The 15,934-nt window shown below is 39.4% G+C and overlaps 1 protein-coding gene across 1 annotated transcript; it reads left to right on the top strand.

Moving 5' to 3' along the window:
* Positions 1–209: 209 nt before the first annotated feature.
* On the top strand, positions 210–2,684 carry LOC149943578 (uncharacterized). The gene has a single exon (XM_090176117.1). It carries the CDS (start codon positions 210–212, stop codon positions 2,682–2,684), a length of 2,475 nt encoding a protein of 824 aa, XP_090032243.1.
* The last annotated feature ends 13,250 nt before the right edge of the window (positions 2,685–15,934 follow it).

Here is a 15,934-nt window from a genome sequence, read left to right on the forward strand (position 1 = left end):
CGAAGCATATGAGGACCCTTTAGCTGAGTTCCTTTAGGGATGGTTAGTTTTCTTCCTCCCCCCCCCCCCGATTTGGACACGATCATTTTGGTCCGTCGAGCCGGATTCTTCAAGCCGGCAACAAACGTACGTGGAATTCCAACCAGATCGAGACAATCAACGGTTCATTGTTTCGTCGTCCATTTCAGCATTTTAATTTCTTCAAGAAGATGCCACCGGCAGCCTTGGACAAAGCTGTAGCAGAGAGGACTAAAGGAGCGCTAACCTTAAGCACCATATCCACAAAGGTTCAAGGGCACTCCCAGATGCCACTCGATGCCTTTCAAGCGGAAATCCTTATCGAAGAATTAGATGACTCATGGCAAGGCGTAGGAGAAGCTCACGTGAAGCTTACCACTTTCGACTCAGATAACCAGGACGACCATGATAAGGAATGGAATCGACTATTCAATGTCTATATTGCAACCAAATCTGATCTCAAGGGCATAAAGGCATCCTTGGTACCCGCATCCTTAACTACCGTGGCGTCAAGCTCTCGTTCAGAGATAAAGCTACCGAAAATCAAACTTCCAACATTTTCAGGAGAAGTCCACGAGTGGATTTCATTCCGAGATATGTTCCTCACGGCTATCCACAAGAATGGGGACTTATCTAATTCCCAGAAATTTACTTACCTGAAGTCAAGTCTCACGGGAAGCGCCGCGAAGTTGGTCAAGTCCCTCAACATCACCGATGCTAACTATCCCATTGCCTGGGATGCGGTCACAAAGCGGTTCGAGAACAATAGAGAATTATACTTCGCAATAATGAAGCGGTTCATGTCTCTACCCACCATTCCTATCAGCAGCGCCTGCTCGTTACGATCAATACTGGATGCTGCAACGGAGTGCACACGATCGTTGGATACTCTCTGCGTAACCGATAAGTGGGATGCACTCTTGCTATTTCTCATGACGCAAAAGCTGGATTCCGCCTCGAAGGAACAATGGGAGTTAAGCTTAAAGAATACAGAGATCCCGGCTTCAAGCATTCTTTTGGCTTCATCGGCAGACTATGGTACCGCTAGAAGAGATCAGCAGAAAAAACCAGTACTTCTTCATACCAGATCCGGAGCAACACCATCAGATGGAAACTGCTCCTTCTGCGCTGGACCCCATTTTAACTTCAGATGCCTAAAGTTCACTGCTATGAAAATCGACGAACGGAGGTCCGTGGCACAGCAAAGGAAAATCTGTTTCAATTGTCTTCGGACGGGTCATAGAGTTTCTGAATGTCGGCTCGATAAAACCTGCAAGTCATGCGGGGAAAAACATCATTCACTTCTTCACTCGGAAGAACAATCAGATCAAGTTCAGAGCTACCACTCACATGAAGCCAAGCCATCAAGTCATGATGCGCTGCTGGCAACCGCAGTAATCAGAGTCAAGACGGCAGAAGGAGGATATCTTCAATTCCGAGCACTTCTCGATGGCGGCTCTACTGTTTCCTGTGTCTCAGAATCCTGCGCTGGACAACTTGGTCTAGAACGGGAAAGAACTGAAACCGATGTGGTTGGCCTAGGGTCGACGTATCTTGGCAAGACCAGAAGCCTAGCCCTAGTCCAGTTCGAGCCTCACTTTGATTCCAAAAGTAATGAAAGCTTCTGTATCAACGCCTTTGTCCTCAAAAGGATAATGAGTCGTCTACCTATCCGGAAATATGATACGAGTAAATGGCCGCGCCTTCGAAGGCTCCGCCTGGCCGACCCTGGTTTCAATATACCAGCAGATGTTGATATCCTTCTGGGAGCAGACATCTTCTTCAACTTGTTGCTGGGAAGAAAGCGAAAGGGCTGCTCCACTGCCCCAGAGGCCATTAACTCGAAATTAGGATGGCTTGTTTCCGGTCCAACGGGAGTTGTTGCTCAGCTTAGAATCCAGATTCACCACTCCATTCTTAATCTCGGAGAACTTCTTGAGCGATTTTCGGCGATAGATCAGGTCCCGAAAAAATCTGCGATTACTCCGGAGGAACGAGATTGTGAGGACGATTTTCAGAAGACGCATTCTAGAACACCGGAAGGGCGGTTCATAGTTCACATGCCAATGAAGAAACCGGCAGTTCCACTCGGATCGTCAAGAGAACGAGCCAGAGAGAGGCTTCATCAAGTCGAGAAACGAATCACGGCTCGGCCAGAGTTGAGATTGTTATACCAGGACTTCATGCAGCAGTACGAAAGCTTGGGACGCATGAAAAAAGTGGAACCAAAGAATACGTTCCCGCAGAAGGTATTCATCCCGCATCACTACATTCTAAAGGACTGGACTCAAACCAGTAAATTCAGAGTCGTCTTCGACGCATCATCGAAGACCGGATCGGGCTTCTCTCTGAACGATGCTCAGATGGTTGGTCCAGTTGTCCAAGACTCCCTATATGCCATTGTCATGAGATTCCGGGTCTACCGATTCGCCTTCGTCGCCGATATTAAAAAGATGTACCGCCAGATCCTCCTGACCCCAGAACAGCGCAACCTCCAATGCATTCTCTGGAGGTCCTCAACGGACCTGCCTGTTCAAGAGTATCAGCTCTGTACGGTCACGTATGGAACTGCATCTGCACCATTTCTCGCCACCCGAGTCTTACAACAGTTGGGCGATGCGGAGTCCTATGATCCTACCGTTACCCTGTGGGAGCTGAAATCCTGAAAACAGATTTCTATATGGATGACGTAATGAGCTGCAAGCAATCGATGGACGAAACGAGACGTGCCATAGCCGAACTTCGTCAAGCTACCGATAGCGCATGCTTCTCGCTCAGCAAATTTGCGTCGAACTCGCCAGAATGCCTATCAGGAGTTCCTAAGGAGTTGCGAACTGCAGGGAAAGTCTTAGCGATGGAGGAAGATACGCTTACAAAGACCCTGGGCCTCTATTGGGATAGGGCCAAAGATGAATTCCTTTTCAAGGTGCAAATTCCGGCCAGTCATCCTGCCGTAACAAAAAGGATCTTGCTTTCCGAAATATCGAAAATCTTCGATCCGATGGGCTGGCTTGCTCCGATTGTTCTTAGGTCAAAGATCCTGATGCAAGAGGTCTGGAGAGAAAAGACGAACTGGGATGACCAACCCACCCATCAGATTCAAAGATTTCAAACAGTCATTCTCGCAAATTCGACATATCCGCATCGAACGATGGACCCGCGTCTCGTCGTCAGCAACCTCTCTTGAGCTTCACGGGTTCTCAGATGCCTCCGAGCACGCTTACGCTGCCGTGATATACCTACGATCTGTGGACAGTTCTGGACAAATTCATGTGACTCTTCTCACTTCAAAGACGAGAGTCGTTCCAGCCAACAAATCGATCTCCATTCCCCGATTGGAACTCTGTGGAGCTTTACTCTTGGCTGACCTAATGGAAGTGGTACAGGAAACCCTAAATTTGACGTTTCACCGAATCACGGCTTGGACAGACTCTACGATCGTCCTTTGCTGGCTTTCATCCGCTTCTAGACGCTAGAAAACATTCATCGCCAACCGAGTCTCACGTATTCAAGAGATCATACCTTCGTCCCAGTGGAAACATGTCCCGGGAACCGAGCACCCAGCCGACATAGCATCTAGAGGTGCGTCCGCTCAAGAACTCGTAGACCACGCACTTTGGTGGAAGGGACCGATCTGGTTGTCGTCTTCCGAATTACGTCCGAGCTCTTCAAGCCCAGGAATGAACTACTTGTCTTCCGATGCAGTCAATCTGGAAGAAAAGTCCGTAGTCATCGTACATCAAGTTCAAATGGACTTCAATATGTTAACCCGGTACTCGACGTTCCTCCGTCTACGTCGCGTAACTGCGTGGATGCAGCGATTCGCCCATAATGCGGTTGCAAGACGTCAACAACGAATTGAGTCATCCACTTCTATTACGACAGTTACTGGCGCACTCAGCGCCCAAGAGCTAGAGTACGCAGCGTTAACATGGATCAAGCTGGTACAAGCGTCTACGTTTCCGGCGGAAATTGAAGCTCTACAAGAAGGCAGACCACTGCCAAGGAAAAGTAAAATTCTGAGTCTAAACCCTGAATTAGACCTTCGCGTCATCTTACGGGTTGGAGGACGCCTACGTCTAGGAGAATTCGGATCGGATACCAAACATCCCATACTATGGCCTAGACGTCATCGTCTTACAGAATTGATCAGACACGAGGTTCATATCCAACAGCTACATGCCGCCGCTCAATTGACTCATAGTATCCTCTCTCAAATATTGGATTATCCGGGCAAGAGATGCAATTCGTCACCAAATTCGAAAATGCGTCACCTGCACTCGATACCGAGCGGATACAGTCAAGCAAATGATGGGCAATCTGCCAAAATCAAGACTGCAATACTGCCGCGCTTTTACCCGAACCGGAGTAGACTACGCAGGCCCATTCCAGCTCCGGCCAATTACACCCAGAAGTAAGGTCACGTACGAGGCTTACATAGCTCTCTTTGTTTGTTTCGTGACCAAAGCTCTACATTTGGAGATCGTGTCCTCACAGTCAACCGATGCCTTCCTAGCGGCCCTAAGAAGGTTCACTTCCCGACGTGGAAAACCCAGTGACATATTCAGTGACTGTGGGACGAACTTTGTCGGAGCGGCAAGGGAATTGCGGGAGTTTGCCAAGTTAATCGGTTCCGATGTCCATAATGGCGCAGTGATGGATCATCTCTCCGCCCAAGGGATCTCGTGGCAATTTAACCACACTTTGGCGGCTTGTGGGAGGCAGGCGTCAAATCTGTCAAGTACCACCTCTACCGAGTCATTGGTGCCACTCGCTTAACCTACGAAGAGTTTGCAACAGTCGTCACGCAGATTGAAGGATGTCTAAACTCAAGGCCTCTTACACCGCTATCATCTGATCCAAACGATCTTCGAGTTCTGACGCCGGGACACTTCCTCATTGGAGAATCACTTCAGGCTATGCCAGACCAAACTTGGCGCATCTACCGAAGTCCCGACTGAACCGCTGGTAATTACTGCAAAAACTCAAGCAGGACATCCATAGGCGCTGGCGTCAAGAGTATATTACAAGATTGCAGCAACGACCCAAATGGATGTCTCCTCAACGTAATATCCAAACCGGCGATATGGTTCTCATCAAGTCCGAGGCTACATCCTCTGGCCATTAGCTCGAGTCATCCAGATCCACCCTGGTTCCGACACTTTTACCCGGGTGGTCACATTGTGAACTAGCAAAGGCGAAGTCAAACGACCAATAACCAAATTATGTCTACTGCCATTTGACTGCGACGAACATCCGAAGGACGACAGCGAGCCTTGAAGTTGATGGGAATCTATCAACGCCGGGAGAATGTTCGGTTGCGGAATACAGACTTTTTAAAACCTTTTTTTATTGTGTACATTTCTTGAATCGTTTTAGGTTTATCCTTAATTATAACACCGATTTATTTGTTTTTTACTACTCTAAACGATATATATATATTCCGTTACTCAATAAAGTTGTCACCAGTTATCGTTCATTGAAGCTGTCTGATTCTTTCATTCTCTCGAAGCATATGAGGACCCTTTAGCTGAGTTCCTTTAGGGATGGTTTAGTTTTCTTTCTCTCCCCCCCCGATCTGGACACGATCAGTAGGACTTGCAAACTTATTTAATCTTTGGTTTAAAAAATTCTGCTTATGCTTAATTCTATTTGATTGGTACTTTCTGAAACGTTACGTCACCCATAAACTCGATTTTCAAAATGTAGCTAAGGTAGCCTACGTGAAGATGGTATATTTCAAAATATGGTAAGTCCATAACTGAATTATTTACAAAATTAATGAGGTATAGTATATTAACTATTTATAATGATTTATAGAAAATTATAGCCGTTAAATGAGTAAGAATTTGTCAAATATCCACTATTTATCCTGACAACTAGGTTGGCAGGTTTGCCAGATAATCCTTTTTTGAGCCTCCCTGGATCAAGAAAACCTTCTGCCTCTCTATACACAAAAGTAAATAAGCACATAAGTAATATTTTATAGAATGATCTATTGAATTTCCAAATTTTCAATGTGAATTCTAATTTCTCCAAGAGTGTACAGCGAGGTGTACAGCTAGGATTTTGGGGACTGAAAGAGAACTACGAAGACTTATTTTAACGCAAGGCTTCAAAACTATCAAAGTTTTTTATCTGCTAAAATAACGGCCAGTAGACTTAATCTTTCCTTGTTTACATTTAAGGGTTTCTAGTAATTTACTTATACTTCGCGTCAGTCCCACGCGGGGGCGGTACGGTAAAACCATAACACAGTGTGCTGAGAGACCAAATTGTGGCCAAAAATCTACAGCGTATCTACCTAAAAGATATTCATATTTGGCTTTATTTTGTTTTAAAAATATAAGTTTCTAGACGACAACGCCACCTGGTGGCTACTTCACTTACAGGTGGCGCTACATGTCCATCCTTTTAATATATCATAATTTTATTTTGATACGAAGTACGGTTGTATCTGGACTTTAATAATCCTTTAAAAAATTAAGATTTCAGTTGAAAACATCTGAAATATATCTCTAACATAGCTAAAAATTGCATGCACAAAATCTTCGGTAATTAGTCAGTACATTTCGAAAGTTCCAGCTCAGTATCTCGTGGAAGTTTCAAGAAATTAATTTTTAGAGTGACGAATAATGTACATTTGAAAATTTACAAAATTTAAATACTACGAAAAATATAAAAATATTATTTTAATCGTTTGAATATAATTCCAAATTATCGAGAGCATCAAAGTCATATACGAACCCTGTTGGACGTCTTAGCCTAAAATTATCTATACTGGCGATGTATTTCACTCGGAGAACTTCGATAATTTATTTATTAATAAAATAATAAGTATTATAATTTTTTTCGTAGTATTTTAAATTTGTTAAATTGCAACAAAAATTTATGGATGACCCCGTGATACTTTACTCGTCACTAAATTAATTTCTTAAAACTTCCGAGCTGAAACTTTCGAAATATAATGACCATTTACCGAAGAATTTTTCTATGCAATTTTTAGCTGCGCATACGCGCGCAAATGTGAGATATTTAAGGTTAAAGTTGGCTGAAATGGCCGAATTTCAGATTTTTTCAATTTAAATCCAAATTTTTGAAAGGGTTATTTAAGTCCAGATACAATTTTAATTCGTTTAAAAATCACATACTAAAGAACGGACCTGTAAGTGAAGTAGTCACCAGGGTGCGCTATTGTCCAAAAACTTATATTTATAAAATCCTCTCACCAAATAAAAAGGCAAATATGTATATCTTATATAGGTAGATACGCTGTAGATTTTTTCTCACAAATTTGGTCTCTCAGCACACTGCATAATTCCGGGCCCCGATATAGCCTTTATTAATTAAGATAATTATAATTTTTAGGCAGCTTGGGAAAAGGGTCTAAACTCGGGCCCCCAGGTTGCACGGGCCCGGTAAAACAATAATCCCGGACCCCGATAAAACCTTTATTACTTAACTACTAACGCCCCCGAGCGGCACGGACACCTGAAATTTGTGCCGGCTGGTCCAGTCGGGCCCGCTCCACGTGCAACTAGGCGTATACCATAAAAATGATGCCGTACTCTACTTATAAAATAATTGAGCTCGGAAAAAATAACAATATTTATTTGAGTGAATATAATGATTGTTGGGCATTGGCCGCCGCTATTGTTAAGAGCCGTTATCATTCAATGGCGGTGTCGAGCGAGGGTTTATTATCGTTATTACGGGTAATAATGGGGTGGGCTTTTGACGGAGAGCTTGTCATGCTAAATTTACAAAGGCCCACCGGATGTTTTTCAATTGAGACAATTGTACCGAAGAAAGTTTATAATTTCGTAAAACGCGTCAGTTGAATTAGTTCGGCATTCGATTGTCCTTAAATATTCAAAACGGTGAGGTTTAAACGATTGCTCTTTGGTTAGGTTATGACACGCTTCGTAATTATTTCCGCACGTAGTATGGCGTGGTATTTCGAAAATTAGACTCTACAAAATACGAAATTAGGCTTAAGTATTCTTTCGATCCTTAATAAACCCTAGGGGTCGGACATTTACCAAATCCCGTACACTTTGTATAAAATCGCAAAATCTTTTAACTCTCTCTATGGTAAATTAACATTCAAAAAGTAATGATAAAATCGCCAAAATCTCTACGAAATCCCGAAATCCCGTACAAAATAATGGCAAGTGTCCGACCCCTCGAATAAACCTTTAGTAATAAGTTTATATTATATAATATAGGATAATGTAATGTAATTTTTAGACAAAACGAATTTTTCGAGTTACTTGGTTTTGGAAATAAGGTGGTTAGATCAATTGGTATGAAATTAAAATATCACAATATTGAGGTCCCACGAATTAGCCAGAAATTTCACTTAAAATTAAAATTTCTTAATTCAACCGAAAACGTAGTTCAGAAATGATCAGTACTAACGAAAACTATAATTTTCAACCAAGTCGGTCTTAATTTGAAAAAGTATGTAGATTTAAAGTAAAAATTAATAAAATTTATTTATTTTAAAATTTATCTAGAGCATGATATACGCTTTCGATTGACATATCACCGACCCTTATAGACCTAATTGCTGAAGAGTTATGTGGAATACGGCAGCGACGGCATCGGCTACACTGTACGTAGACCCAGTAAGCACAAATCCCTGACGGATTGTGTGTTAAAAACAAATATATCTTAATTAATATTGTCTAACCATTGTTTATTTTTTCTTGTAACCTTTGTTAACCAAAAAATAACTAAAATCCGTTTGTTAATATTGTGTGTCGTCGTGTACCCTGCTTTACCACACAATAACTAAAATCGGTTAAATTGTTTTGTTCAAAAAATTATTCTTCCTCAAGGTTTTCGTGTTTCTTCCTTTACCCAAATGTTTCTATAATTCGAATGTTTTGGAAAATTATAAATGACATTTACGAAATTTTGGGGAGTGCAATTTTTGGGGTTACAAATACCTATATTGTACCTCCAACTGAAATCTGAGCGGTAAAATGTACCCCTTGAACCCTCTATTCCACCCCCACTGTGTGGTACACGTATAAAAACGTGTTTCAACCATAAGTGTAATAATAATATCAATAATAATAATCACTATTTATAAACTAAAAATAAATTATAATCAGATAGGCCAATACCCAAGGCCCCAACTTTGGGCCAAGTCATCTGGCGACTTATAAAGCTCGGCTGGGTTACAATGCGTACTTGCGTAGGAGGGTGGTGGCACGCCCTTCATGCCACGCGAGCCAACAGCTCTCTACACTTACTATTACGGTTAACCTCAGCAAGTTTATTTGGAAGGGGAAACCGATGAACTGGTGGGAAAACCCATTAAACCAGTGGGGAGAGAACTTGCAAACTCAACAACGCAGAAGGAGTTGTTTCGAGTTTTCACCCAGTGCCACAAGCTGGGATCGAACCCGGCTCCTCTTGCTGCGAGGCGAAAATTCTAACCACTCCGCCACCTCACTTCAAAATCGTCGAAATGACCCAAAATCCGAAAACAAAATGTCAAAACCAGCCGAAATGGTCAAATTTGATAAAAATGTAAAAAAACTAAAAATTATTTAGACACCGTGTAAAGTGTAAAACTATTAAAACACCATCTTAAGTTTATAACTATTAAAACACTATCTAAAGTGTAAAACTATTAAAACACAGACAAAATTTTTAATTATTAAAACACTGTCCAGAATTTAAAATTATTAAAACACTGTCCAGAATTTAAAAAATTGCTTAAAATCTCAAAAACAAAAAAAAATAACATTTTTTAAACCGTCAAAACCACCCAATTTCAAAATAAAATTACTGGAAATTTCAAATCCAACCAATAGGGAAAATTGACGAAATTTGCAAAATTTTACAAAACGGGCAAAAACGCCCAGAAAAATTACAAAGAATGGGAAAACCGACCAGAATTACAAAATTCGACAAAGCGAGGAAATTGAAAAAAAAAAATACAATTTACAATGACCTCCAAACGTCAAATTACAATAAAATGAAAACCCGCCAAAATTACAAAACTCGACAATGCTCCTCAAAATTAAAAAAAAAGCCTAAAATGTAAAACCACCCAAAATTACAAAAACATTTAAAAACCGACCAAAAAGTAAAAATTCGACAGAAGTGGCCAAAAATAACCAAAATTAAAATAAAATTACAACACCGTCCAAAAACTAAAAAGATATTGCTTATAATGTCCAAAAAACGACAAACCGCCAAAAGTTGACCGAAGGAATCAAAACAGATGGCTTTGAAGTTTTATGATGCTGCGATAGCTCACGTAATTATTGTATTATTTTTCATTAATATTTTGAACATAAAGTACCAGACCCATCAGCGATGATTAGATATTTAGGTGACAGTCGATAAAAATCTTGGTGTAATTTTGGCTTACGATTTAGCCAGTACAAAATTGAATAAATCTAGAGCTAATATTTAAAAACAATACCAAAAGACTACTACAACTTTATGGATTCAACTATTTCAGATTTTTAAATTAACTTAAATAGTTTAATCCATCAAATTGCATTTTTTCAAAAATAAATGACTAAAGTATGAAATTTTTCCCCCAATATTCGAATAAGTATCATGATATAGGTGTAATAAGGAATCCATAACTTTACTTGGAATGCTTATCGCGGCAGATTTTCGTCTCGATGTGGCTGACGGTTTTTTTGACGTCACTATGTTAACTGAACAAACAACAACAGCGCGCGCAAAGGGGATTTTTTCTCTCGTAGGTGGGGCCAAAGCCGTCAGAGTGATCTTACCATACGCGATAAGCATTCCAAGTACAGGTATGGATTCCTGGTGTAATTTATATAGATATATATTCTGCCGAAATAACGAAGTTTTCCAATATAAAAATGGTTTACACATTTTATTAATAAAAGCAATAATTTTTTTAAACATTTAAATCACTCACGCTACTAAAAAAAATTAAATCATATCATTAATTTATTTTGTTTAAATGACGTACAACTCCAAACTTATTGTATCGAGGTTGAACATTTACAATCGGTATTACCCACTTGACGATGTAAAATGAAGAAATAAATTTAATATTAATTATTTATAAGCCATATTTAATCGGTGAAATAGATTTAGAAAACCAACACATAATGTATTCCACTCAGCACTTTTTTATTCCAAAATATATTTTGCGGAAGCCTGGGAAGGTACAAGATTCAAGCGAATAAATAAAAGAATACTTCTACAGTAAGATTAATATTATAAGCATCTGCTACACCTTAATCTAAGCCGAGGATATCCGTTAACCAATCATAAAAGTTAACCCCGATTTGCATGAAATAAGCGACCGACGAAATCAAGTGTCCCACAAAGGGAAAGTTCATTAGGCAAAAATGAAAAAAAAAAACGCATATACAAAAACCTAAGCCAGTGTTTTTCTAATGCCTCAAAAAAAGGTAACCCTCAGGGTGCGGGGACAAAACATTCCGATTTCATAGGGCACAGACTGTATTCACAAAAACAATAAGAAACAATATGGCGGCCGAAACGAGTTGACAGAGAGAAGAAAATATTAAGAAAAAATACCATAGACCCTATTTACGACCGAAGAACAATAAACAATACTACACGCTTGATTTTATTCTTTACAATATTGAGAGATAAGGAGGCGGGGATATGTCTTATATGGTTAAGTAAATTTGAATGGTTCGGGTTTGCATATTATTTAGACTTTGACAAAATCGTTCATAATTTATTGACTCATTAATATCCGCCTTTCGAAACCTATTCGTAATTTATGATTTTCAAGGCTGAGAATGTAGGCCAGCATTTTAATTAATTACCTTTGACTACTTAGTTTATACGTGGTTCTCTAAGATTTTTAAAATTTATAGGCAATTATGGTGCCCGACTAAAAAATGTCCGTGAAGAAATTGAATATTTTCTAAATTCTTAAATATCAAACGAAAGAATGTTCTTGTCCGATGTCGCCGTGGTAAATAATGTAGTGCAGTCGAGCGAATAGGTATAATAAACATGTCAGAATAAAAATGAAGGCCGTTTTGTCAATGGTGAGGCTCCGGACAGACTATACTGCCGTTTAAAAACCATACGCGAGTCTATAAATTTTGGTTATGTGTAGAGTAATATCAGTTAACTGCTTATGACTGTATCAAGGTTAATAGGAAGATAAAATAGGGTGGTACCACACTATTCTGTAATTCAGGCTTCAGCTTCTTTCGTGCAATTTTCCATCGATGGCTGTTCGCTTTTATTTTCTATCGATGATCTTCAGCTTCTACATCGCTCAATTTTGCACAGCTTGATGGAAGCTTGGAGGAATAAAACAAGTATACAGGAGTTGCGGAGAGCTGCGAAATCGGTTTCGTCAGTGACCGTGAACTCGCGCGAGACGGAGGGGTTCAAACGCGACTAGCGCCAACTGCATACGGAATTTTGCAACTATTATCGTTTTATATCGTTGTTTTCGCGTCGTCTGGTTTGTTTTATTCCCTCAAACAAATACGAGTCATTTTGAAAAAAGGCGCAAAGAATTTATAAATGTTTCAAAACAAACCAGACGACGTGAAAACAATGCTATAAAATGAGAATAGTCGCAAAATTCCGTGTGCAGTTGGCGCTAGTCGCGTTTGAACCCCTCCGTCTCGCTCGAGTTCACGGTCACTGACGTAACCGATTTCGCAGCTCTCCGCAACTCCTGTATACTTGTTTTATTCCTCCAAAATGGAAGCCTCACAAGGAGACATCCCGAAGTGTAACCCACCGATTTTGTTCAAACTCGGGGGATTGGTAGACCTTCATGTATCATGAAAAATCCGAAAGGGAATTTATTCAATCAGAGAGTGTAAAGTCGCTTCGCTACAGAGAGGCGCCTCTTCCTATCCCCGTAATGTTAAAATTTCGTGGTACGTTTTTTCCCCATGAGAGCGTTGGAGAAGCAGACGACGGTGTTTGCAGTTCCCGGACACACGATGGCACTGTAAAATTGCTTATCAAAGAAAAATAAATTTTGCCCTCAGTAGGTTAAAGTTGAATTCAGCTCAGTCAGCTGTGATGTTGAATTATTTTAACTATTTAAGTAAAACAGTTGATTTCGTAAGAAATATAAAAGTAAGTTTATTATCAACTGTACTTTTTTAATATATCAAAAGAAATTCGTGGAATCTAAAGTGGAATATTTTATGGGCTGGCCAAGCTTAATTAAATATACCAAAACCATGGTAGAACATTGGTGTTTTGAATAGCAGCGGTGAATTAAATATTCTGAAATATAATTAAGAACATTTTCTTTTAGAAGGTTCGGACTTTCAATGGCTTTGCAAATTTCTAAATCTTCGTCAGTGAATTGTCCTTTACCTTGCAAAACCCAATGGTTATCATATTTGGACAATTCTTCATCATGGTCCAGGAGCTGGTACTTTAAACGAGTCTGTTTAAAATAAAGTCATCCAAATTGTCAATTCAATATGAATCTGATGGTTTTAAGAGGCTATTGACTGATGCAGCTCTGTACGCGGCCTGGTATTGTTGAGGATTTGGATGATCTCAATTGTCTAGTTATTGGCGAAAGGAACCTAAGTAGTTTTCTAAAAATCTTGACCAATTCTTCCAGTTACTAAGAACTTAAAACCAAAATTATCCTTTACATCATTCCATAGGAGTAGCAAAGACTGAATTGATAGTTTCCACCCTTCAATACAAGGTAAGGTTTTATACCTACAGTTTTGAAGCTACCATATATTAAACCTTTCCAATTTTTCTTTCAGCATTGGTATGTGGATGGATTGATCAGTCATTGCTCTCTTACAGTGTGTTTCATTGTTTAATGTCCTGCTATTGCAGCAATCAAAAAGGCCGTTCATGTGTAAGAGGAACTCGGCTGTGTATGTGCTTTCAATTGTTAACTCTCCTAATCCCAGTGAACAGGCCATTTGAATTAGAAACACTTTGACTGCAAATTTGGGCAGCTAAACTGACTTTCATGTTAGAAAATGCTGGTAACTTGATATGTTTACGTTTCAGCTTATGTGTGCTTTGAAACTTACCAATTTCTTGGTCTATTTTGATAAAATGTTCTAGGACTGCCCAAGAAACTAGATTGGCTTCCACTATTATGGGATACCGTTTGAAATTGTTCCTCACACTTTTCAAGAGATGTGGAGGATCAATTTCAATGAATGGCTTTTCCACTGATATCCCCATACTTTTGAACAAATTTTGATTGCCTGTTCCTTGGTCGCAGACTACAGCTTTGACAATAAGGCCAATACGTTTCAGGTGAGTTACACAATCATGAAGCAATATCTTCAAAGTCTGTTCGTGACAAGCATCTTTTGTGAGGAAGTAACCAATTGGTGGTTTGAATTTCAGTTTTATGTCATTCACCATGAATACTAGGGCCTGATTTGCGTACTATTTTGACCTTCCATATGGACCGAAGTCTACGAAACCTTCAATGTTATGGTTTTCATTATTGTCAAAATGTTTAGTTGAATGGCTATAATTATGTTCAGTACAAATATATTTAAATGGAATAGAATTCAATAGATAGTTCTGGGTTTAAATTCATAGGAATTGACTTTATCCACTGTAAAAAAAAATTTCATTTAAAGCTAGTGTTCATCATTGTGAATATTTTATATAAATTATCATTTTCTTCGTTGAATTTATTTTGGAGGGCATAATTTGGCATTTGTAGTGCTGCGTTTACCTTACACCAGATTGTAGTTGTAACATGCTCTTCAGGTGCATTTTCATTTGCTACTATTTGAATTAATTATAAATGAACATAAGGCAGTAAGAGACCATGGCGGGATATGTTTTTGCCTTCAGTTTACCTAGGGAAAACCGTGGTTTCATTGCAATTTTCTAAAAAAAATAGTAGGTGTAGCTAATGGTGTAAGCCTGTTTTTGGTTTTGATATTCATAAAACAATCGTCGGTGAAATGAAGACCGCAAAATACGAGGTTAAAGTGTAAGTAATCTGTAGTTTTATTTTGGAGCTGTTCACTGTTTACATTTTGCAGCCACTGCAGAACTATTAAGTTTTAACTTTTTTAAGAAATGTTAATGTATTAGAATAGGCTTATTAAATTAAAACGCGTATTCACCGGTCTTTATCCCTTGGAAAAAAAAGACAGACGCGTGGTTACCTTTTTATTCGATTTACAATTTTAAGCCGAACAAGACATTTCAAAATAAATTAAACTCGCAAAAATACCTAAAACACTCTTCCTTTTTTGCGTCTTCTCAAACTCTAATCTAGCGCGCGCCGGAGATACTACTAGCGCCATCAAACGCCCGGGAATTGTGGACATTCTCGGCGAATAAAATCGTACCACGGATTTTTTAAAGAGAGGCGCCTCTCTGTAGCGAAGCGACTTTACACTCTCTGATTCAATGGGCAACCGTTTTGCCATGGCAACGAAAAATGTTTTGACAACACAAAATATTAAATTTTCCCATTGAAAATAACATGGGAATTTGACTTCAAATTGATCAAAAGTTGATCAATTTTGATGTTTTTTATTAATTTTTATCTATTTTTAAAATTTTTGGCATTTTCGAAATTTTTAAATTTGTTAAAATTTTTCACAGGAATCCGTCAGAATCCCATGTTATTTTCAATGGGAAAATTTCCATTTGTTGTTATCAAAAAAATTTTTCGTTGCCATGGCAAAGCGGTTGCCCATTGAATAAATTCCCTTTAGGATTTTTCATGTTACCAATCCCCCGAGTTTGAACAAAATCAGTGGGTTACACTTCGGGATGTCTCCTTGTCAGTAGTGCAATTTTCCATCGTTGATCGGAAGGTTCGTTAGTACAACTTCCATTCGGTGATTGGAAGGTTCGTTAATGCAAATTCCCATCGATAGCCAGAAGGTAATTTAGTGCAATTTTCCATCGCTAACCGGAAGCTACTCAT

Source organism: Leiobunum rupestre, chromosome 5 (genome assembly GCF_980474605.1).
Source record: "Leiobunum rupestre chromosome 5, qqLeiRupe1.1.hap1, whole genome shotgun sequence".
In the NCBI taxonomy this organism is placed as follows: domain Eukaryota; kingdom Metazoa; phylum Arthropoda; class Arachnida; order Opiliones; family Sclerosomatidae; genus Leiobunum; species Leiobunum rupestre.

Excerpts from the sequence above, each read along its gene's own strand:
- LOC149943578 (XM_090176117.1), top strand. The coding sequence starts at position 210 with ATGCCACCGGCAGCCTTGGACAAAGCTGTAGCAGAGAGGACTAAAGGA.